Here is a 23,526-nt window from a genome sequence, read left to right on the forward strand (position 1 = left end):
GTGGAGGGGATACAATTGGCATAAGGGGGAAGGCAGATAGGAGAGGGGGCTAGGGGGAAGCCATAAGCAGACGGGACAAGGTGGAAGATAGGGAAGGGACAGAGGTATAGGAGTAAGACAGTGATGGGATAGGGATCTGAGTGCAAATGGCAGAAGGGGAAGGCAGATGGGCAGGGGTTAATGCAGAAAGGGTAATGCAGAGGGGGAAAGCAGAAAGATAAAGAACAAGTCAGAGAGTAAAGTGGAGAGGGGGAATGGTTAAGAGGTTAGGTGGAGAGGGGGTAATGTGGAGAGTGGGTAATGTGGAGAGGGGGTAATGAGGAGGTGCGTAAGGTGGAGGGATAAGGGAGGATGCGCGGTATGGCAGAGAGGGGGTTAAGGGGTTGAGGGGCTGAGGTGGAGAGGGGGTGAGGTGGAGAGGGGGTAATGTGGAGAGGGGGTAATGTGGAGGTGCGTAAGGTGGAGGGGTAAGGAGGATGCAGGGTATGGTGGAGAGGGGGTTAAGGGGAAGAGGGGTAAGGTGGAGAGGGGGGTAAGGTGGAGAGGGGGTAAGGTGGAGAGAGGGTAAGGTGGAGAGGGGGCAGGGGCGGCAGATGGGGCAGAGTGGGGGCAGGGGTGGCAGATGGGCAGAGTGGGGGCAGGGGCGGAGATGGGGCAGAGAGGGGGCAGGGGCGGCAGATGGGGCAGAGTGGGGGCAGGGGTGGCAGATGGGGCAGAGTGGGGGCAGGGGCGGCAGATGGGGCAGAGTGGGGGCAGGTGGGCAGAGTGGGAGCAGGGGGCAGAGTGGTGGCAGGGGGCAGAGTGGGGGCAGGGGGGCAGAGTGGGGGGCAGGGGGGCAGAGTGGGGGCAGGGGGGGCAGAGTGGGGGCAGGGGGGCAGAGTGGGGGCAGGGGGCAGAGTGGGGGCAGGGGGCAGAGTGGGGGCAGGGGGGCAGAGTGGGGGCAGGGGGCAGAGTGGGGGCAGGGGGCAGAGTGGGGGCAGGGGGCAGGGGGCAGAGTGGGGGCAGGGGGGCAGGGTGGGGGCAGAGTGGGGGCAGGGGGCGGAGTGGGGGCAGAGGCGGCAGAGTGGCGGTGGGGGGGCGGGACGAAGTGGCAATGGAAGGAGGTTGCTGGCAGCTCAGGAAAGGTGGTCGCGGCTGCAGTGGGATGGCGGTGGCGGGGGCGGGAGTGGCGGCGGCGGGGGGGAGTGGCGGGCGGCGGGGGGGAGTGGCGGCGACGGGGGGAAGAGGCGGCGGCGGGGGGGAGGGGGCGGCGATGGGGGGAGGGGCGGCAACGGTAGGAGGGGCGGCAACGGTAGGAGGGGCGGCGACGGGGGGGAGTGCAGCAACGGAGGGAGAGGCAGCTGTGTTAAGGTGGGGTGAGAGGGGGAGAAGCAGCTGTGTTAAGGTGGGGTGAGAGGGGGAGAAGCAGCTGTGTTAAAGTGGGTAACATGGGGAGAAGCAGCTGTGTTAAAGTGGGGTAACATGGGGAGAAGCACCTGAGTGAAGGTGGGGTTGCAGGGGGAGTGGCAAATAAGTTAAGGTGGGTTGGCAAGGGAGAGAGGGTTGATTTAATGTGGGTTGGCAAGGGAGAGAGGGCTGATTTAAGGTGGGTTGGCAAGGGAGAGACGGTTGATTTAAGATGGGTTGACAAGGGAGAGAGGGCTGATTTAAGGTGGGTTGGCAAGGGGGAGAGGGCTGATTTAAGGTGGGTTGGCAAGGGGGAGAGGGCTGATTTAAGGTGGGTTGGCAAGGGGGAGAGGGCTGATTTAAGGGTGGGTTGGTAAGGGAGAAAGGGCTGATTTAAGGTGGGTTGGCAAGGGATAGTGGGCTGATTTTAGGTGGGTTGGCATGGGAGAGAGGGCTGAGTTAAGATGATATGGCAGCAGGTGGGAGGGGTGGCCAGGGAGAGTGCGGGGTGGCCAGAGAGAGAGTAGGGTGGCCAGGGAGGGAGAGGGGTAGCCAAGAGGGAGAGATGGCCAGACAGGGAGAGAGGGATAACGTGTAGGAGAGATTGTGCATGGCAGAGAGTAATAGGAAGCAGAAGAGAGTCCGCAAAGATGTGCGGGCAGCAAGGGCCCAGGGTGGAGGGTGATGCACACTTCACTGTGAAGCTGACATATAAGAAAGGCTGTAAGTAACATGAGAATCAATTTTTTCACTGATTAGTTTCTGAAAATCATTTGAGAAAGGTTGCAGGATGGTGCACTTCGATTCTGTCAGCACAGCGGCAGGCAACATGTTTACCAGACGAATGGCGTAACTCAGGGATCTTATTACCAATACTTTGAAAAGTGTTAATTGTGATCAAAAACTAATGTTGACAGATCAACTGAATTCACAATTGAAAATAATGACTACCAACAGCTGTTGAATGGAATGACTACAAATGAAAATTTGTGCCAGACCAGGACTTGAACCCCAATTTCCCATTTATCACGAGCAGTTGCCTTACCATTTGACTATCCAGGCACTCACAGGCAGACCCAAACTTCCATATGTCATCAACCATATGACTACAGCTGACAGCAGTCATTATTTGCAACTGCAAAATCATTTGACGTGTTTAGTAACAGCTGTGGTCACTGCAGTGCATCATCATCAGAATAATACAAGCACTGGAATATCATAATGCTGACAGGTTTGCCTGAAACATAAAACTGATGATAATGAGGACTGAAAGCTCAGGAATAAAAATCAGTACAGATCTTAAAAAACGAAGTTTTTACAAGAAAATAAGAAGAAAACAAGAAGTGACAGGCCAGGAGAATATAGCATACTTCACAGGAAAAAAGAATGTTCAAGGAAAATAAGTGCACAAGCAAAACACAGCAAAAGGCAATAAGGGCCTAAGGTGCCTCATTTGAACATATACATCACCGCTTGACAGTGCCACGTAACAAAGAAACAGACAAGTATATCAGGAGACAATAAAACTTCCATCACAGCTTTTACATCTTCTACACATTCAATGAAGCTGGACATACGATTATGTGGATTCAAGGGCCTCAATGCACATGAGTAATTGATGTGACTGGTGTATGAAGTAAAAACCCAACCAACACCTACTGTAACTGCTGCCAGCAAGATCCTGCTTCCTGGAGATAATATTGGAACTGTTAATTTGATACTGAATTGTGATTTAAATAACAGCTGTAGTATATTATCGAAAGTTGCTGCTAATCCTTCGTCAGTTAGTGCTACAATGAAACACAGATGATATGTGCATTTTGGGCACGATGGCTGCCATATATACTACAGGGAGGGATCGTTTGTGTGTTCAATGCCAATGATAAATTATTTTCATTTTTTGAACACACTAAGAGAAATCAGTGGTAATTTAACTTGTCCACATAATTTAAATTCCATTGCCCACAGGCATCGGCACATGGGACATTTAAATTTTAATAATGTAAATAAAGTAGCAGATTGTACCCAAGATGTAAGTTTTTCTACTGCTGGTAGTAAGGAACCAGTTACATGCACAACGTGCCTTGAAGCGAAGAAAGCCAGACTGCCATTCAGTATTGCTGGTTCAAGAGTTTCACAACCATTATAGTTGATTCACACCAATATACATGGTCCTATGAAAACAGTATCACCAGGAGGTATGTATCCTTCATTACCTTCACAGATGATTGTCCCACAAGTGTGTGTGTGTGTTTCCTAAAAGAAAGCGCCTTATATAATTAATAGACCATCTGAGAAAATGATTCATGGAAAGACTTCTCTGGAGGTATGGTCTGGCAAGAAATCTGATTTATCACATATAGGAATTTTTGGCTGTTAAGTTATGACTAATTCCTAATGAAAAATGCCAAAAATGGGACTTCCAAGTCCAGAAATCTCATGTTCATCAGCTATTGTGAGTCCCAAAGAGTACCGTTTGACTGATCTTATTACATACAAAATTATTACGAGTAGAAACATGGTATTTTTAGAAAACGTGGTAATCTATGATAAAATATATGTACGCTTTACATCTGACAGAAATGTTGTACCATCTAAAGAAATAAAACAGAAACAAACAAAAGAGAATTTTTACAAGAATCGCAAAAAGTGTGCAATTCTACAGAAGGTACTTTAATAGTGAGTGCAAACAGTGATGTTGAATGTTAGCCAGATGATGATGATGATGATGATGAAGATGATGATGATGATGATGATGATGATGATGTCTACATAACTGACAGGAGAATATCTACAGATGCAACATTGCAACTTACATCCACAAAAGAGATTATTCAGGACAGAGAGAAAGAAAAGGGATGAATTCAGTATATTTTGTAGAGTTCTATGTCTGAATGATCCTCAAAATGTTGGAGAAGCTTTATCTACTGCTTGTGGTGATCAGGGAAAGCAACACATGGATGAGAAATATGACTCCTTGACTAAAAATAAAATGTGTTTATTGGCAGATCTACCCCAGGGAAAACGAGTTGGACCTTGTATATGAAATAATGGAAAATCCAGAATGGAATAGGAATAACAACAATATTATGAAAAGAATAGATTGCTACTCACCATATAAAAGAGATGATGAGTTGCAGATAGGCACAAAAAGACTGCTATACTCTAAATCTTTTGACTAAAAGCCCTTTTTCTAAAGGAGAGAAAAACACACACACACACACACACACACACACACACACACACACACACACACACACACAGAAGCACAACTAGAACAACTGTGACCTGCTTTTGGCCCATAGCTTAGATGTGTAGTAGGCCTTTGTTGAGCCTGTCTGTGACTCGACAGCTCTTCTATAAGGTGAGTAGCAATCTATCCTTTTCATAATATTGTCATTACCTTGTAAGTGGATATTTTAAATGAAGACAAATGAGAGTGATAACTAATTCAACTTTGAATTGTAATATGTTTGCTTTTGCTGCAAAATATGACTTATAGTCTGATTAAAATTACTTGAGATTTGATATCTGTCACTTGCTGCTAGTATTTCCAAATCCACTGTCGACTACCACTTCATTACAGGTGACATACGAACATGGCAGGTCACTTCACGTATGTTGTTAATGTATAATCTCAACCAATGCTGGCAGCGACCACCACGAGGTATGACAGAAATGGGAGATACTCAGTCGACAGTTTTTTAAAATTACCAATGAGTGAAGTATGCACATGATTTGTTTTGTAGCCTCAAATTTACATTCATGCTCTAATGTAACCACAATCTTGTGATGTGTTCTGGAAAATTGTTATCAACAAACTGGGCATGACTAAAATCAAGATCACTTTGTTCATGGCGTTTAAGGCTAATCTGTATGAGCAAACTCAAAATAGAACAAATTCATAATATGTTTGTTCGCATAGCCATCTACCATAGCAGTTTCAGTGGTAAAATTGAACTGTGATGTCTTGTTGTCACTAACTACCTTAAACTATCTTCAAATTGGCTACACAGGATGCTGCATTACCAACTGATGAGCAGTCCTGGTTGGCACTTGACTGCAGATTACAGGTGATGCAAGCAGATTCTCAACAAAAAAAAATAATGATTTGAACAAAAATAAGAGTAAATAAAAAAGTCAATGCAATTATGAAAATGGGGTGTCAAAGTATTAGAAATAAAAAATTGCATTTAAACAGTTATAACTGAATAAAAATACAATCAAGGACTTTTGGCGAGATTTAGAAAAATAAAAAACACTTCACTGCAATCAATGACAGCTGAGTCTACAACCTTCCATAAGTCAGGGCAATATGTTACATCAATTGTTGCAAGAAATGTTGTATTTATGACACTGGTGACCCAATAGCAACATTTAATTACAACCTTCAAAAATTTGAGTTCATGTAATATCATGTGAAGCTTATCTAATGCAAACAGCTCTCTCTAATCATAGTAACTCTATGTGACAATGAACCCCATCTTGTGAATTGAAACACAAAATATGAAGTGTCAACTACCAAGTAATTTTAATCAGACTACAGACGATGATCAGATAGATGTATTACATGCATTTCTAGTGTGGGACATTGACACTGAACTTGATATGAAACAACCAGAGATATACTCAAAAGGCACCCAGTTATGTTTGCTACATTTCTGCATGGTTTGAAGCAGGCTAGCCGAAAGTGGAAACAGACGTTGAATAGCATACTTTAATAGGACTCAAATATTCAAAAATGGTCCTTTAATATATTAATCTGTTGACAAATCAATAATGTTATTCCTTAGAGTGGGTACATAATACTGTAATTTTTGCTAGTCATCAGTAAACACAACTAAGCTTAAAAAAAAAAAAAAAAAAAAAAAAAGTATGAAAGATAGTGGAAAAGTGAAGCAATGTATTAGCTTGAACATATTCAGAAATGGTGAAACAGTTGATTAATGTAGTTTCAAAGAAATATATAAATGAAGTATTAGATCTTTCTGGAATGTCAGATTGCAGACCTGTTTGAACTACCACTGAAACATGTGCAAAAATTGACAAAATTCTACTGAAAGAAAAGACAACATAGGCTGCAAACTAAATAAGTCAATACTGATATGATCCACAAAAAGCACACTGGCTCAGTGAGTAATAGGTAATCAGGGAAAACGTTGGGGAACAGAAGAGAAATGAAGGTGATGAGGTCTCCATGGGGTGCAACAGGGGCAGGAGGGGAACGAAAGGGGCAGGAGGGGAATGAGAGGGGCAGGAGCAATTAGGGGGAGGGACACCAAGGTGGAGGAGGAATGAGGGTAGGAGGGTAAACCAGGATGGACGGAGGAGTAGGAGCAACGAGGGGGAGGAGGGAGTAACAGGGGCAATGAGGGGGAGGAGGGATTAACAGGGGCAATGAGGGGGAGGAGGGATTAACAGGGGCAATGAGGGGGAGGAGGGATTAACAGGGGCAACGAGGGGGAGGAGGGGGTAACAGGGGCAACGAGGGGGAGGAGGGGGTAACAGGGGCAACGAGGGGGAGGAGGGGGTAACAGGGGCAACAAGGGGGAGGAGGGAGTAACAGGGGGAACGAGGTAGATGAGGGAGTAACAGCGGGAATGAGGTAGATGAGGGAGCAACAGGGGCAACGAGGTAGATGAGGGAGCAACAGGGGCAACGAGGTAGATGAGGGAGCAACAGGGGGAACGAGGTAGATGAGGGAGTAACAGGGGCAACGAGGTAGATGAGGGAGTAACAGGGGCACAACGAGGTAGATGAGGGAGTAACAGGGGCACAACGAGGTAGATGAGGGAGTAACAGGGGCACAACGAGGTAGATGAGGGAGTAACAGGGGCACAACGAGGTAGATGAGGGAGTAACAGGGGCACAACGAGGTAGATGAGGGAGTAACAGGGGCACAACGAGGTAGATGAGGGAGTAACAGGGGCACAACGAGGTAGATGAGGGAGTAACAGGGGCACAACGAGGTAGATGAGGGAGTAACAGGGGCACAACGAGGTAGATGAGGGAGTAACAGGAGCAACGAGGTAGATGAGGGAGTAACAGGGGCAATGAGGAGGAGGAGGGAGTAACAGGGGCAATGAGGAGGAGGAGGGAGTAACAGGGGCAATGAGGAGGAGGAGGAGGAGGAGGAGGAGGGAGTAACAGGGGCAATGAGGAGGAGGAGGAGGAGGAGGAGGGAGTAACGGGCAATGAGGAGGAGGAGGAGGAGGAGGAGGAGGAGGAGGGAGTAACAGGGGCAACGAGGGGGAGGAGGGAGTAACAGGGCGAACGAGGTAGATGAGGGAGTAACAGGGGCAACGAGGTAGATGAGGGAGTAACAGGGGCAACGAGGTAGATGAGGGAGTAACAGGGGCAACGAGGTAGATGAGGGAGTAACAGTGGCAACGAGGTAGATGAGGGAGTAACAGGGGCAACGAGGTAGATGAGGGAGTAACAGGGGCAACGAGGTAGATGAGGGAGTAACAGGGGCAACGAGGTAGATGAGGGAGTAACAGGGGCAACGAGGTAGATGAGGGAGTAACAGGGGCAATGAGGAGGAGGAGGGAGTAACAGGGGCAATGAGGAGGAGGAGGGAGTAACAGGGGCAATGAGGAGGAGGAGGAGGAGGAGGAGGAGGGAGTAACAGGGGCAATGAGGAGGAGGAGGAGGAGGAGGAGGAGGAGGAGGAGGAGGAGGAGGGAGTAACAGGGGCAATGAGGAGGAGGAGGAGGGAGTAACAGGGCAATGAGGGGGAGGATGAGGGAGTAACAGGGCAATGAGGAGGAGGATGAGGGAGTAACAGGGCAATGAGGAGGAGGATGAGGGAGTAACAGGGCAAATGAGGAGGAGGATGAGGAGGAGCAGGAGGAGGGAGTAACAGGGGAAAGAAGGAGGAGGAGGAGGAGGGAGCAACGGGCAACGAGGAGGAGGAGGAGGAGGAGGAGGAGGAGGAGGAGGAGGAGGAGGGAGTAACAGGGGCAACGAGGAGGAGGAGGAGGAGGAGGAGGAGGAGGAGGAGGGAGTAACAGGGGCAACGAGGAGGAGGAGGAGGAGGAGGAGGAGGAGGGGGGAGTGACAGGGGAAACAAGGAGGAGGAGGAGAAGGATGATGATGGGGTAACAGGGGCAATGAGGAGGATGATGGAGTAACAGGGGCAACGAGGGGGATGATGGAGTAACAGGGGCAACGAGGGGGATGATGGAGTAACACGGGCAACGAGGGGGATGATGGAGTAACAGGGGCAACGAGGGGGATGATGGAGTGACAGGGGCAACGAGGGGGATGATGGAGTAACAGCGGCAACGAGGGGGATGAGGGAGAAACAGGGGCAACGAGGGGACAGGAACAAGGGAAGGATGAGAATGGTGGAGTTGGGGAACAGTGGCAGCTAGGGCACGGACGGCAGGACTTGAACGGGGCCAGGAATGAGTGACAGCAGGTGGAAAATAGGTGGGGAGAGAAGAGAGAAGAAGACCAAGGGCTAAAGATGTATGAGCTAAGGATGGATATGACAGATGGAAAGGTATGAGGGAAGGAAGAGTATGAGGATAGGAGGGGATGTAGGGAAGAATGGATACGAGGGATGAAGTAACAGGGGAAAGAAGAAACGGGGGAAAGTTGGAACAGGGGACTGAAGGATCTGACAGAAGATCTGGTTGGGTGTGAGGGCAGAATGGAATTAGCATTAGGGGACCGTGGCGGGCCGGGGACCGTGGCGGGCCGGGGACCGTGGAGGCAGGTAGGAAACGGGCAAAGGAAAATGGGAACATGATGGGATCAAGGTAGGAAGGAATGTGAGCATGACGAGAAGCAGGGCAAGAAGGGAAAGAGGGCAGAATGGGGACGAGTGCAGGATGCAACAATGGATCACGAACAAAGGCAGGAGAACAAGGGCTAGAGAGGTATGAGGGGGGGTGGGCTACAATAGTTGGAGGGGTATTAGGTATGGAGGAGAACGATACATGGAGGGGTATTAGGTATGGAGGAGAACGATACATGGAGGGGTATTAGGTATGGCGGATAACGACACATGGAGGGGTACTAGGTAAGGAGGGGAATGACAGATGGAGGGGTACCAGTTAAGGAGGACAGATGGATGGGTACTAGGTAAGGATGGGAATGACAGATGGAGGGGTACTAGGTAAGGAGGGGAAAGACAGATGGAGGGGTACTAGGTAAGGAGGGGAATGACAGATGGAGGGGTATTAGGTAAGGGGGGAATGACAGATGGATGGGTACAGAGGAAGGAGGGGAATGACAGATGGGTGGGTGCAGAGAAACAAGGGGTACGCGTGGAGGAGGGGTACGGGTGGAGGAGGGGTACTAGTGGAGGAGGGGTACGATGGAAGTATGGATGGAGGGGTACAAGGAAAGGAGAGAAATGATGGAGGGATACAAGAAATGAAGGGGTATGTCAGAGGCGTATGAGTGGAGGGCTATAACAGAGGGATACAACGAGTGGATGGTAATGATGGATGGAGGGGTATGAGAGAAGGATTGGTATGAGTGCAGGAGAGCAATGAGATGAGGAGATGAATGTGAAAAATAGGGGAAAGGCGAGACTGGGAGGCGGGGATACTGCGGGGTCGGGGAGACTGGGGGACTGCAGACTTGGTGGGACTGGGAGATTGCAGGGGACGGGGAGATTGGAGGGGACGGGGAGACTGGCGGGACAGGGAGACTGGAGGGGCGGGGAAACTGGAGGGGCGGAGAAACTGGGGGGACAGGTAGATGGGGGGACGGGGAGACTGTGGGGACGGGGAGACTGTGGGGACGGGGAGACTGTGGGGACTGGAAGGAAGGGTATACTGAGGTGATGGGGAGGACTAGGGGTACGGTAGCACTAGGGGACGAGGGGACTAGCGAGATGAGGGTACTAGGGTAAGAGAGGCTAAGGTGAAAGGGGGACTAGGGGGACGACAGGATGAGGGGGATGAGGGGGACGAGGGGACTAGGGGACCAGGGGGATGAGGAGGATCGAGGGGACGGGGCGGATCGAGGGGACGAGGGGGATCGAGGGGACTGGGGGGATAGAGGGGATGGGGCGGATCGAGGGGATGGGGTCGATCGAGGGGACGGGGCGGACCGAGGGGATGGGGGCGATCGAGGGGACGGGGCGGACCGAGGGGATGGGCCGGACCGAGGGGACGGGGCGGACCGAGGGGACAAAGGGGATGGGGGGATCGAGGGTACGGGGGGAGGAGGGGACGGGGGGAGCGAGGGGACGGGAGGAGGGCAAGGAGGACGAGGGGACGGGAGGAGGGCAAGGAGGACGAGGGGAATAGGGTGACGAGGGGAATAGGGTGACGAGGGGAATAGGGTGACGAGGGGAATAGGGTGACGCGGGGAATAGGGTGACGAGGGGAATAGGGTGACGAGGGGAATAGGGTGACGAGGGGAATAGGGTGACGAGGGGAATAGGGTGTCGAGGGGAATAGGGGGGCGAGGGGAATAGGGGGGCGAGGGGAATAGGGGGACGAGGGGAATAGGGGGACGAGGGGAATAGGGGGACGAGGGGAATAGGGGGACGAGGGGAATAGGGGGACGAGGGGAATAGGGGGACGAGGGGAATAGGGGGACGAGGGGAATAGGGGGACGAGGGGAATAGGGGGACGAGGGGAATAGGGGGACGAGGGGAATAGGGGGACGAGGGGAATAAGGGGACGAGGGGAATAAGGGGACGAGGGGAATAGGGGGACGAGGGGAATAGGGGGACGAGGGGAATAGGGGGACGAGGGGAATAGGGGGACGAGGGGAATAGGGGGACGAGGGGAATAGGGGGACGAGGGGAATAGGGGGACGAGGGGAATAGGGGGACGAGGGGAATAGGGGGAATAGGGGGACGAGGGGACGAGGGGACGAGGAGCCCGAGGGGATTACGGGAACTGCTGGCTACATAAACAGTTGACTTGGTGGAACTGGGCCTAGGTTAACGAGAGGAGTAGGGGGAAAAGGGTCTAGGGTAACGAGGGGAATATGGTAATGAGAGGACCAGGGGAACGAGTGTCATAAGGGAAAATGGGAGTAGAGGTGAGGGGCATAAGGGAAAATGGGAGTAGGGGGTGAGGGGCATAGGAGAAAAGTGAAGTAGGGGGTGAGGGGCATAGGAGATAAGTGGAGTAGGGGGTGAGGGGCATAGGAGATAAGTGGAGTAGGGGGGTGAGGGGCATAGGAGATAAGTGGAGTAGGGGGTGAGGGGCATAGGAGATAAGTGGAGTAGGGGGTGGGGGCATAAGGGGAAAAGTGGAGTAGGGCAAAGAGACGAGTAGGGCAAAGAGACGAGTAGGGCAAAGAGACGAGTAGGGCAAAGAGACGAGTAGGGCAAAGAGACGAGTAGGGGAAAGAGACGAGTAGGGGAAAGAGACGAGTAGGGGAAAGAGACGAGTAGGGGAAAGAGACGAGTAGGGAAAAGTGACGAGCAGGGGAAAGAGACGAGTAGGGGAAAGAGACGAGTAGGGGAAAGAGACGAGTAGGGGAAAGAGACGAGTAGGGGAAAGAGACGCGTAGGGGAAAAGAGACGTGTAGGGGAAAGAGAGGCGTAGGGGAAAGAGAGGAGTAAGGTAAGAAAGGGAGTAAGGTAAGAAAGGAAGTAGGGGGGAGTAGGGGAAGAAATTGAGTACGGGGGAGTAGGGGAAGAAATTGAGTAGGGGAACAAAGGGAGTAGGGGAACAAAGGGAGTAGGGGAACAAAGGGAGTAGGGGAACGATGAGAGTGCTGGATCAGTGCTAGTAGGGGAACGATGAGAGTGCTGGATCAGTGCTAGTAGGGGAACGATGAGAGTGCTGGATCAGTGCTAGTAGGGGAACGATGAGAGTGCTGGATCAGTACTAGTAGGGGAACGATGAGAGTGCTGGAACAGTGCGAGTAGGGGAACGGTGCGAGTAGGGGAACGGTGCGAGTAGGGGAACGGTGCGAGTAGGGGAACGATGCGAGTAGGAGATTGATAGTAGCAGAATGAGGGGAGTAAGGTGACGAGGGGTGTAGGGCTACGAGGGGTGTAGGGCTACGAGGGGTGTAGGGGAATGAGGGGTGTAATGGAACAAGGGGAGCAGAACGAGAGGACTAGGGGATCGAGAGGAGCTGAAAGATGAGACTAGGCGATCAGGGGGACTAGAGGATCAGGGGGACTAGAGGATCAGGGGGACTAGAGGATCAGGGGGGACGAGGGGACGTTGGGAACATGTGGACTATGGGACTATGGGATCGGGTGGGCAATGGGAACAAGTAGATAGGAGAGCGAGGGTTGGAGGCAGGCTAGGTGTGGAGGAGATCAAGGGCTAGAGGCGGAGGAGAGCGAAGAGGGCCGGAGACGAATGAAGCAGAGAGCGAAGAGGGTCGGAGACGAACGAGGCAGAGATCTAATAGGGCAGGAGGCGAACGAGGCGGAGGGCGATGAGGGCCAGAGGCGAAAGAGGCGGAGGGCGATGAGGGCCAGAGGCGAACGAGGCGGAGGGCGATGAGGGCCAGAGGCAAACGAGGCGGAGGGCGATGAGGGCCAGAGGCAAACGAGGCGGAGGGCGATGAGGACCAGAGGCAAACGAGGCGGAGGGCGATAAGGGCCAGAGGCAAACGAGGCGGAGGGCGATGAGGACCAGAGGCAAACGAGGCGGAGGGCGATAAGGGCCAGAGGCGAACGAGGCGGAGGGCGATGAGGGCCAGAGGCGAACGAGGCGGAGGGCGATGAGGGCCAGAGGCGAACGAGGCGGAGGGCGATGAGGGCCAGAGGCGAACGAGGCGGAGGGCGATGAGGGCCAGAGGCGAACGAGGCGGAGGGCGATGAAGGCCAGAGGCGAACGAGGCGGAGGGCGATGAAGGCCAGAGGCGAACGAGGCGGAGGGCGATGAAGGCCAGAGGCGAACGAGGCCGAGAGCGAAGAGGGCCGCAGCCGAACGAGGCCGAGAGCGAAGAGGGCCGCAGCCGAACGAGGCCGAGAGCGAAGAGGGCCGGAACCGAACGAGGCCGTGAGCGAAGAGGGCCGGAGCCGAACTAGGCCGACAGCGAAGAGGGACGGAGGCGAACGAGGCGGAGAACAAAGTGTGCAAGAGGGGTAAGAAGGGAAGAGCAAATGAGGCAGAAGGGGTACGAGAGACGAGAGGCGAGAGCAATGTGGGCGGGAAGGGAACGAGGGGGGAGAGCAAAGTGGGCGGGAAGGGAACGAGGGGGGAGAGCAAAGTGGGCGGGAAGGGAACGAGGGGGGAGAGCAAAGTGGGCGGGAAGGGAACGAGGGGGGAGAGCAAAGTGGGCGGGACGGGAACGAGGGGGGAGAGCAAAGTGGGCGGGACGGGAACGAGGGGGGAGAGCAAAGTGGGAGGGAGGGGAACGAGGAGGGAGAGCAAAGTAGGAGGGAGGGGAACGAGGAGTGAGAGCAAAGTTGGAGGGAGGGGAACGAGGAGTGAGAGCAAAGTGGGAGGGAGGGGAACGAGGAGGGAAAGCAAAGTGGGAGGGAGGGGAACGAGGAGGGAAAGCAAAGTGGGAGGGAGGGGAACGAGGAGGGAGAGCAAAGTGGGAGGGAGGGGAACGAGGAGGGAGAGCAAAGTGGGAGGGAGGGGAACGAGGAGGGAAAGCAAAGTGGGAGGGAGAGGAAAGAGGAGGGAGAGCAACGTGGTAGGGAGGGCAACGAGGATGGAGAGCAAAGTGGGAGGGAGGGGAATGAGGAGGGAGAGCAAAGTGGGAGGGAGGGGACCGAGGAGGGAGAGCAAAGTGGGACAGAGGGAGAGCAAAGTGGGACACAGGGAGAGCAAAGTGGAAGGGAGGGGAACGAGGTGGGAGGGCAAAGTGGGAGGGAGGGGAACGAGGAGGGAGGGCAAAGTGGGAGGGAGGGGAACGAGGTGGGAGGGCAAAGTGGGAGGGAGGGGAACGAGGTGGGAGGGCAAAGTGGGAGGGAGGGGAACGAGGAGGGAGGGCAAATTGGGAGGGAGGGGAACGAGGAGGGAGGGCAAATTGGGAGGGAGGGGAACGAGGAGGGAAAGGAAATTGGGAGGGAGGGGAACGAGGAGGGAGAGCAAATTGGGTGGGAGGGGAACGAGGAGGGAGAGCAAATTGGGTGGGAGGGGAACGAGGGGGGTGAGCAAATTGGGAGGGAAGGGAACAAGGGTGGAGAGCAAATTGGGAGGGAGGGAAAGGAACGAGGGGGGAGAGCAAAGTGGGAGGGAGGGAGGGAACGAGGGGGGAGAGCAAAGTGGGAGGGAGGGAAGGGAACGAGGGGGGAGAGCAAAGTGGGAGGGAGGGAAGGGAACGAGGGGGGAGAGCAAAGTGGGAGGGAGGGAAGGGAACGAGGGGGGAGAGCAAAGCGGGAGGGAGGGAAGGGAACGAGGGGGGAGAGCAAAGTGGGAGGGAGGTAAGGGAACGAGGAGGGAGAGCAAAGTAGGGCAGAGGGTGAGCAAAGTGGGAGGGAGGGGACCGAGGAGGGAGGGCAAAGTGGGAGGGAGGGGAACGAGGTGGGAGGGCAAAGTGGGAGGGAGGGGAACGAGGTGGGAGGGCAAAGTGGGAGGGAGGGGAACGAGGTGGGAGGGCAAAGTGGGAGGGAGGGGAACGAGGTGGGAGGGCAAAGTGGGAGGGAGGGGAACGAGGAGGGAGGGCAAAGTGGGAGGGAGGGGAACGAGGAGGGAGGGCAAAGTGGGAGGGAGGGGAACGAGGAGGGAGAGCAAATTGGGAGGGAGGGGAACGAGGGGGGAGAGCAAATTGGGAGGGAGGGGAACGAGGGGGGAGAGCAAATTGGGAGGGAGGGAAGGGAACGAGGGGGGAGAGCAAATTGGGAGGGAGGGAAGGGAACGAGGGGGGAGAGCAAAGTGGGAGGGAGGGAAGGGAACGAGGGGGGAGAACGAGGGGGGAGAGCAAAGCGGGAGGGAGGGAAGGCAACGAGGGGGGAGAGCAAAGTGGGAGGGAGGTAAGGGAACGAGGAGGGAGAGCAAAGTGGGAGGGAGGTAAGGGAACGAGGAGGGAGAGCAAAGTGGGAGGGAGGGAAACGAGGAGGGAGGGCAAAGTGGGAGGGAGGGGAACGAGGAGGGAAGGCAAAGTGGGAGGGAGGGGAACGAGGAGGGAGAGCAAATTGGGAGGGAGGGGAACGAGGAGGGAGAGCAAATTGGGAGGGAGGGGAACGAGGAGGGGAGCAAATTGGGAGGGAGGGGAACGAGGAGGGGAGCAAATTGGGAGGGAGGGGAACGAGGAGGGAGAGCAAATTGGGAGGGAGGGGAACGAGGAGGGAGAGCAAATTGGGAGGGAGGGGAACGAGGGGGGAGAGCAAATTGGGAGGGAGGGAAGGGAACGAGGGGGGAGAGCAAATTGGGAGGGAGGGAAGGGAACGAGGGGGGAGAGCAAAGTGGGAGGGAGGGAAGGGAACGAGGGGGGAGAGCAAAGCGGGAGGGAGGGAAGGGAACGAGGTGGGAGAGCAAAGCGGGAGGGAGGGAAGGGAACGAGGGGGGAGAGCAAAGCGGGAGGGAGGGAAGGGAACGAGGGGGGAGAGCAAAGCGGGAGGGAGGGAAGGGAACGAGGGGGGGAGAGCAAAGCGGGAGGGAGGGAAGGGAACGATGGGGGGAGAGCAAAGCGGGAGGGAGGGAAGGGAACGAGTGGGGGAGAGCAAAGCGGGAGGGAGGTAAGGGAACGAGGGGGGAGAGCAAAGCGGGAGGGAGGTAAGGGAACGAGGGGGGAGAGCAAAGCGGGAGGGAGGTAAGGGAACGAGGAGGGAGAGCAAAGTGGGAGGGAGGGAAGGGAACGAGGAGGGAGAGCAAAGTGGGAGGGAGGGAAGGGAACGAGGAGGGAGAGCAAAGTTGGAGGGAGGGAAACGGGGAGGGAGAGCAAAGTGGGAGGGAGGGGAACGAGGAGGGAGAGCAAAGTGGGAGGGAGAGCAAAGTGGGAGGGAGAGCAAAGTGGGAGGGAGGGGACCGAGGAGGGAGAGCAAAGTGGGAGGGAGGGGAACGAGGAGGGAGAGCAAAGTGGGAGGGAGGGGAACGAGGAGGGAGAGCAAGTGGGAGGGAGGGGAACGAGGAGGGAGAGAGAGTGGGAGGGAGGGGAATGAGGAGGGAGAGCAAATTGGGAGGGAGGGGAACGAGGAGGGAGAGCAAATTGGGAGGGAGGGGAACGAGGAGGGAGAGCAAATTGGGAGGGAGGGGAACGAGGAGGGAGAGCAAATTGGGAGGGAGGGGAACGAGGAGGGAGAGCAAATTGGGAGGGAGGGGAACGAGGAGGGAGAGCAAATTGGGAGGGAGGTAAGGGAACGAGGAGGGAGAGCAAAGTGGGAGGGAGGTAAGGGAACGAGGAGGGAGAGCAAAGTAGGGCAGAGGGTGAGCAAAGTGGGAGGGAGGGGACCGAGGAGGGAGGGCAAAGTGGGAGGGAGGGGAACGAGGTGGGAGGGCAAAGTGGGAGGGAGGGGAACGAGGTGGGAGGGCAAAGTGGGAGGGAGGGGAACGAGGAGGGAGGGCAAAGTGGGAGGGAGGGGAACGAGGAGGGAGGGCAAAGTGGGAGGGAGGGGAACGAGGAGGGAGAGCAAATTGGGAGGGAGGGGAACGAGGGGGGAGAGCAAATTGGGAGGGAGGGAAGGGAACGAGGGGGGAGAGCAAATTGGGAGGGAGGGAAGGGAACGAGGGGGGAGAGCAAAGTGGGAGGGAGGGAAGGGAACGAGGGGGGAGAGCAAAGCGGGAGGGAGGGAAGGCAACGAGGGGGGAGAGCAAAGCGGGAGGGAGGGAAGGCAACGAGGGGGGAGAGCAAAGCGGGAGGGAGGGAAGGCAACGAGGGGGGAGAGCAAAGCGGGAGGGAGGTAAGGGAACGAGGAGGGAGAGCAAAGTGGGAGGGAGGTAAGGGAACGAGGAGGGAGGGCAAAGTGGGAGGGAGGGAAACGAGGAGGGAGGGCAAAGTGGGAGGGAGGGGAACGAGGAGGGAAGGCAAAGTGGGAGGGAGGGGAACGAGGAGGGAGAGCAAATTGGGAGGGAGGGGAACGAGGAGGGGGAGCAAATTGGGAGGGAGGGGAACGAGGAGGGGAGCAAATTGGGAGGGAGGGGAACGAGGAGGGAGAGCAAATTGGGAGGGAGGGGAACGAGGAGGGAGAGCAAATTGGGAGGGAGGGGAACGAGGAGGGAGAGCAAATTGGGAGGGAGGGGAACGAGGGGGAGAGCAAATTGGGAGGGAGGGGACCGAGGGGGGAGAGCAAATTGGGAGGGAGGGAAGGGAACGAGGGGGGAGAGCAAATTGGGAGGGAGGGAAGGGAACGAGGGGGGAGAGCAAATTGGGAGGGAGGGAAGGGAACGAGGGGGGAGAGCAAATTGGGAGGGAGGGAAGGGAACGAGGGGGGAGAGCAAAGTGGGAGGGAGGGAAGGGAACGAGGGGGGAGAGCAAAGCGGGAGGGAGGGAAGGGAACGAGGGGGGAGAGCAAAGCGGGAGGGAGGGAAGGGAACGAGGTGGGAGAGCAAAGCGGGAGGGAGGGAAGGGAACGAGGGGGGAGAGCAAAGCGGGAGGGAGGGAAGGGAACGAGGGGGGGAGAGCAAAGCGGGAGGGAGGGAAGGGAACGAGGGGGGGAGAGCAAAGCGGGAGGGAGGGAAGGGAACGATGGGGGGAGAGCAAAGCGGGAGGGAGGGAAGGGAACGAGGGGGGGAGAGCAAAGCGGGAGGGAGGTAAGGGAACGAGGGGGGAGAGCAAAGCGGGAGGGAGGTAAGGGAACGAGGGGGGAGAGCAAAGTGGGAGGGAGGTAAGGGAACGAGGAGGGAGAGCAAAGTGGGAGGGAGGTAAGGGAACGAGGAGGGAGAGCAAAGTTGGAGGGAGGGAAACGGGGAGGGAGAGCAAAGTGGGAGGGAGGGGAACGAGGAGGGAGAGCAAAGTGGGAGGGAGAGCAAAGTGGGAGGGAGAGCAAAGTGGGAGGGAGGGGACCGAGGAGGGAGAGCAAAGTGGGAGGGAGGGGAACGAGGAGGGAGAGCAAAGTGGGAGGGAGGGGAACGAGGAGGGAGAGCAAGTGGGAGGGAGGGGAACGAGGGAGAGAGAGTGGGAGGGAGGGGAATGAGGAGGGAGATCAAATTGGGAGGGAGGGGAACGAGGAGGGAGAGCAAATTGGGAGGGAGGGGAACGAGGAGGGAGAGCAAATTGGGAGGGAGGGGAACGAGGAGGGAGAGCAAATTGGGAGGGTGGGGAATGACGGGGGAGAGCAAATTGGGAGGGAGGGAAGGGAACGAGGGGGGAGAGCAAATTGGGAGGGAGGGAAGGGAACGAGGGGGGAGAGCAAAGTGGGAGGGAGGGAAGGGAACGAGGGGGGAGAGCAAAGCGGGAGGGAGGGAAGGCAACGAGGGGGGAGAGCAAAGTGGGAGGGAGGTAAGGGAACGAGGAGGGAGAGCAAAGTGGGAGGGAGGGAAACGAGGAGGGAGGGCAAAGTGGGAGGGAGGGGAACGAGGAGGGAAGGCAAAGTGGGAGGGAGGGGAACGAGGAGGGAGAGCAAATTGGGAGGGAGGGGAACGAGGAGGGGGAGCAAATTGGGAGGGAGGGGAACGAGGAGGGGGAGCAAATTGGGAGGGAGGGGAACGAGGAGGGGAGCAAATTGGGAGGGAGGGGAACGAGGAGGGGAGCAAATTGGGAGGGAGGGGAACGAGGAGGGAGAGCAAATTGGGAGGGAGGGGAACGAGGAGGGAGAGCAAATTGGGAGGGAGGGGAACGAGGGGGGAGAGCAAATTGGGAGGGAGGGAAGGGAACGAGGGGGGAGAGCAAATTGGGAGGGAGGGAAGGGAACGAGGGGGGAGAGCAAATTGGGAGGGAGGGAAGGGAACGAGGGGGGAGAGCAAAGTGGGAGGGAGGGAAGGGAACGAGGGGGGAGAGCAAAGCGGGAGGGAGGGAAGGGAACGAGGTGGCAGAGCAAAGCGGGAGGGAGGGAAGGGAACGAGGGGGGAGAGCAAAGCGGGAGGGAGGGAAGGGAACGAGGGGGGGAGAGCAAAGCGGGAGGGAGGGAAGGGAACGAGGGGGGGAGAGCAAAGCGGGAGGGAGGGAAGGGAACGAGGGGGGGAGAGCAAAGCGGGAGGGAGGGAAGGGAACGAGGGGGGGAGAGCAAAGCGGGAGGGAGGTAAGGGAACGAGGGGGGAGAGCAAAGCGGGAGGGAGGTAAGGGAACGAGGGGGGAGAGCAAAGTGGGAGGGAGGTAAGGGAACGAGGGGGGAGAGCAAAGCGGGAGGGAGGTAAGGGAACGAGGGGGGAGAGCAAAGCGGGAGGGAGGTAAGGGAACGAGGGGGGAGAGCAAAGTGGGAGGGAGGTAAGGGAACGAGGAGGGAGAGCAAAGTGGGAGGGAGGTAAGGGAACGAGGAGGGAGAGCAAAGTTGGAGGGAGGGAAACGGGGAGGGAGAGCAAAGTGGGAGGGAGGGGAACGAGGAGGGAGAGCAAAGTGGGAGGGAGAGCAAAGTGGGAGGGAGAGCAAAGTGGGAGGGAGGGGACCGAGGAGGGAGAGCAAAGTGGGAGGGAGGGGAACGAGGAGGGAGAGCAAAGTGGGAGGGAGGGGAACGAGGAGGGAGAGCAAAGTGGGAGGGAGGGGAACGAGGAGGGAGGGGAACGAGGAGGGAGAGAGAGTGGGAGGGAGGGGAATGAGGAGGGAGAGCAAATTGGGAGGGAGGGGAACGAGGAGGGAGAGCAAATTGGGAGGGAGGGGAACGAGGAGGGAGAGCAAATTGGGAGGGAGGGGAACGAGGAGGGAGAGCAAATTGGGAGGGTGGGGAATGAGGGGGAAAATCGAAATGGGGGGGGAGGGGAACGAGGGGGGAAATCAAAATGGGAGGGAGGGGAACGAGGGGGAAAATCAAAATGGGAGGGAGGGGAACGAGGGGGGAAATCAAAATGGGAGGGAGGGGAACGAGGGGGGTGAGCAAAGTGGGAGAGAAGGGAACGTGGGAGGAGAGCAAAGTGGGAGGGAGGGGAACGAGGGGGGAAATCAAAATGGGAGGGAGGGGAATGAGGGGGGAAATCAAAATGGGAGGGAGGGGAATGAGGGGGGAAATCAAAATGGTAGGGAGGGGAATGAGGGGGGAGATCAAAATGGGAGGTAGGGGAACAAGGGGGGAGAGCAAAGTGGGAGGGGGGAGAGCAAAGTGGGAGGGAGGGGAACGAGGCGTGAGAGCAAAGTGGGCGGGAGGGGAACGAGGCGTGAGAGCAAAGTGGGTGGGAGGGGAATGGGGTGTGAGAGCAAAGTGGGCGGGAGGGGAACGAGGGGTAAAAGCAAAGTGCAAAGTGGGTGGGAAGGGAACAAGGGGTGAAAGCAAAGTGCAAATTGGGTGGGAGGAGAATGAGAGGTGAGATCAATGGGGTGGGAGGGGATCGATGGTAGTGAGCAAACGGGTGGAAGGGAAACGAGAGCAAAGCAAAGGGGTGGGAGGGGAAGGAAGAGAGACGAGTCATGGCAGGGGGCAGGTAAAGGAGTAGGGTCGAGCAGAGGGGCAGGTGAGGGAGGGGGGCCGAGGCAGGGTGCAGGAGAGGGAGGGGGGCCGAGGCAGGGTGCAGGAGAGGGAGGGGGCCGAGGCAGGGTGCAGGAGAGGGAGGGGGCCGAGGCAGGGTGCAGGAGAGGGAGGGGGGTCGAGGCAGAGTGCAGGAGAGGGAGGGGGCCGAGGCAGGGTGCAGGAGAGGGAAGGGGTCCGAGGCAGGGTGCAGGAGAGGGAGGAGGGCTGAGGCAGGGTGCAGGAGAGGGAGGAGGGCCGAGCCAGGGTGCAGGAGAGGGAGGAGGGCCGAGCCAGGGTGCAGGAGAGGGAGGAGGGCCGAGCCAGGGTGCAGGAGAGGGAGGAGGGCCGAGCCAGGGTGCAGGAGAGGGAGGAGGGCCGAGCCAGGGAGCAGGAGAGGGAGGAGGGCCGAGGCATGGTGCAGGAGAGGGAGGAGGGCCGAGGCATGGTGCAGGAGAGGGAGGAGCGGTGCAGGGTTTGGGGGCGGGTGAGGGTTAGTGGGCGGTGAAGGGTTAGGCGGCGGTGGAGGGTTAGGCGGCGGTGGAGGGTTAGGCGGCGGTGGAAGGTTAGGCGGCGGTGGAAGGTTAGGCGGCGGTGGAGGGTTAGGCGGCGGTGGAGGGTTAGGGGGCGGTGGAGGGTTAGGGGGCGGTGGAGGGTTAGGGGGCGGTGGAGGGTTAGGGGGCGGTGGAGGGTTAGGGGACGGTGGAGGGTTAGGGGGCGGTGGAGGGTTAGGGAGCGGCGGAGGGTTAGGGGGCGGTGGAGGGTTAGGGGGCGGTGGAGGGTTAGGGGGCAGTGGAGGGTTAGGGGGCGGTGGAGGGTAAGGGTCAGTGGAGGGCCAGGGGGCGGTGGAGGGCCAGGGGGCGGTGGAGGGCCAGGGGGCGGTGGAGGGCCAGGGGGCGGTGGAAGTCCAGGGGGCGGTGGAGGGCCAGGGGGCGCTGGAGGGCCAGGGGGCGATGGAGGGCCAGGGGGCGCTGGAGGGCCAGGGGGCGCTGGAGGGCCAGGGGGTCATCCAGGTCACCTGGTCTGTCGGTGTGCAATTACTTTGAGTGGGGATGCCTCATGTCCAAAATGTATTGCAGCAACCCTCGGTCTTCCAGAACTGCAGCAGAACATTTTGAATGGGACTGCAGGAATCCCAGCAATCCCAGCTTCAATCTGCCTTCAGCAACTTCCTGATCAGGCCCCACAAGTGTCAAGAGATGAATGATGGTCATTTTCAACATTTGCTACAGTGAAGTTAGCACTGTGTTTCTTTCCCTCTGCTGTGTTTCTTTCTATGCTGGAGCTCTGTTCTCTGAGGCACTTTTATTTGCCACAACCTGTAAACATACTGCAATGATGCACAGGATCACAACAGTAGGAGGAGATATAATCACTTTCCACAAACAATACCTATTAAAAATTTCAGATAGAAAGCCATTTATGAATTGTTTCAATTTGTTTAATAATCTACCAATCTAACATTTGCAAAAGCCATCAATTTGGCAACTCCATGAAAAAAATGTAAATGAAATTTTTAAAAATTCTTGTTTTCCAAAAATTGCAGCACTTGTATCAAGCTGTTTGTTTAAACATGCAGAGGCTATAATTACTTTAAATACACTTTTCTCAAATAGTCTATTACATTTTTGGTGATAGCCTCACTGACCCAGATAATATTTAACACTCTGCTACATTGTGTACTAATGTGCAACACAAAAAAGTGCAGCAAGTAAGCAATAATATAAACAATTTCTAAAGCAGGTTTGCATATGTATAATTAATTTTTGCAATTACTTTTTTTCTGGTGATAAAAGTAATTCAGGAGCAACAAGCACAATGTAACACTATCATTCAAATATTTATTTTTCTCAAATTTCAGAGATTAAGTCTTATGACATTTTTATTATTTCTTGGTGTGGTGAAAACTAGGTTTCGAGCTTCCCCTAAATAAAAAAGTCATGAACAAACTTGTTCACTTTAAGATCATTATGAACGTTCCAGCCCGGACTGCAGAACTAAAGTACTAAGATTACTATCAAATTATGTATAGTGAATTCTTGTATGCCAACAGTTTCACTATGAAACAGCAATAAACAAGTAATAAGTAATTTAGAAATTGAGATACCATGTCATGAAAATCTCCTTCATGATGTCATAACAAACTAGATGTAGGTGAGAATATCGCTTTTGCTAGTACTTTCAATTCAGTGCAGGATATCAAAGTAACAAATGAAAACACAAAACATGTATGGGGCCTATTTCTTTTACACATTTCTAAAACACCATGACAGTCTACAAGCACTAACTAACACCATACATGGTAGCAAAGGAGACTTAAAATTACACATAAGTTCCATATGAGATGAAGAGAAAGCTGGAACTAGAGAACATAAGAATTAGACCAGAGTGACGGCACTTAGAAATGGAACAAGATGACAAGGGAGAAGGGAAATAAGTTCCCACTTGTTCCTCACAGAGAAATAGGTGAAATAATTATTTCAGTCAATGGGATGTATTAGTATTTACAGGCTTAATGGCATAATACAAGAAATCTTGGTATATCTAAGACAGCTGCAGAGGTCTATGGGCTCTGAATACGAACAGCGTGCACACTTTTCTACTATAAACTGACTAGAAACATATACCATGCAAAACGATTAGTAGTAGCAATTGTGAACATTAATGCAAAATTATCTGCTTTTCAGTTTGTAGGTTAACAGTGTAAACATACATTTTAAGTTCGTAGGTCAACTGTGTAGACATACATAAGACTTCAGGAAAAATCAATGGGA

General features: G+C 55.0%; 1 protein-coding gene across 1 annotated transcript; it reads right to left on the bottom strand.

Annotated features, from left to right (window-relative positions):
* Positions 1-500: 500 nt before the first annotated feature.
* LOC126252692 (uncharacterized) lies at positions 501-21,761 on the bottom strand. Its single transcript, XM_049953596.1, has 2 exons — positions 21,220-21,761; positions 501-1,107 (listed from the first exon to the last, which is right to left on the bottom strand). Exons 1-2 carry the CDS (start codon positions 21,759-21,761, stop codon positions 501-503), a joined length of 1,149 nt encoding a protein of 382 aa, XP_049809553.1.
* Between the last annotated feature and the right edge of the window lie 1,765 nt (positions 21,762-23,526).

This window comes from Schistocerca nitens, chromosome 4 (genome assembly GCF_023898315.1).
Source record: "Schistocerca nitens isolate TAMUIC-IGC-003100 chromosome 4, iqSchNite1.1, whole genome shotgun sequence".
Taxonomy (NCBI): Eukaryota; Metazoa; Arthropoda; class Insecta; order Orthoptera; family Acrididae; genus Schistocerca; species Schistocerca nitens.

Coding starts and splice junctions, on each gene's coding strand:
- LOC126252692 (XM_049953596.1), bottom strand. CDS start 21,761: ATGACCCCCTGGCCCTCCAGCGCCCCCTGGCCCTCCAGCGCCCCCTGG. Junction 1,108..21,219: donor CCGCCCCCAAACCCTGCACC/GCTCCTCCCTCT, acceptor CTGAGCTGCCAG/CAACCTCCTTCCATTGCCAC.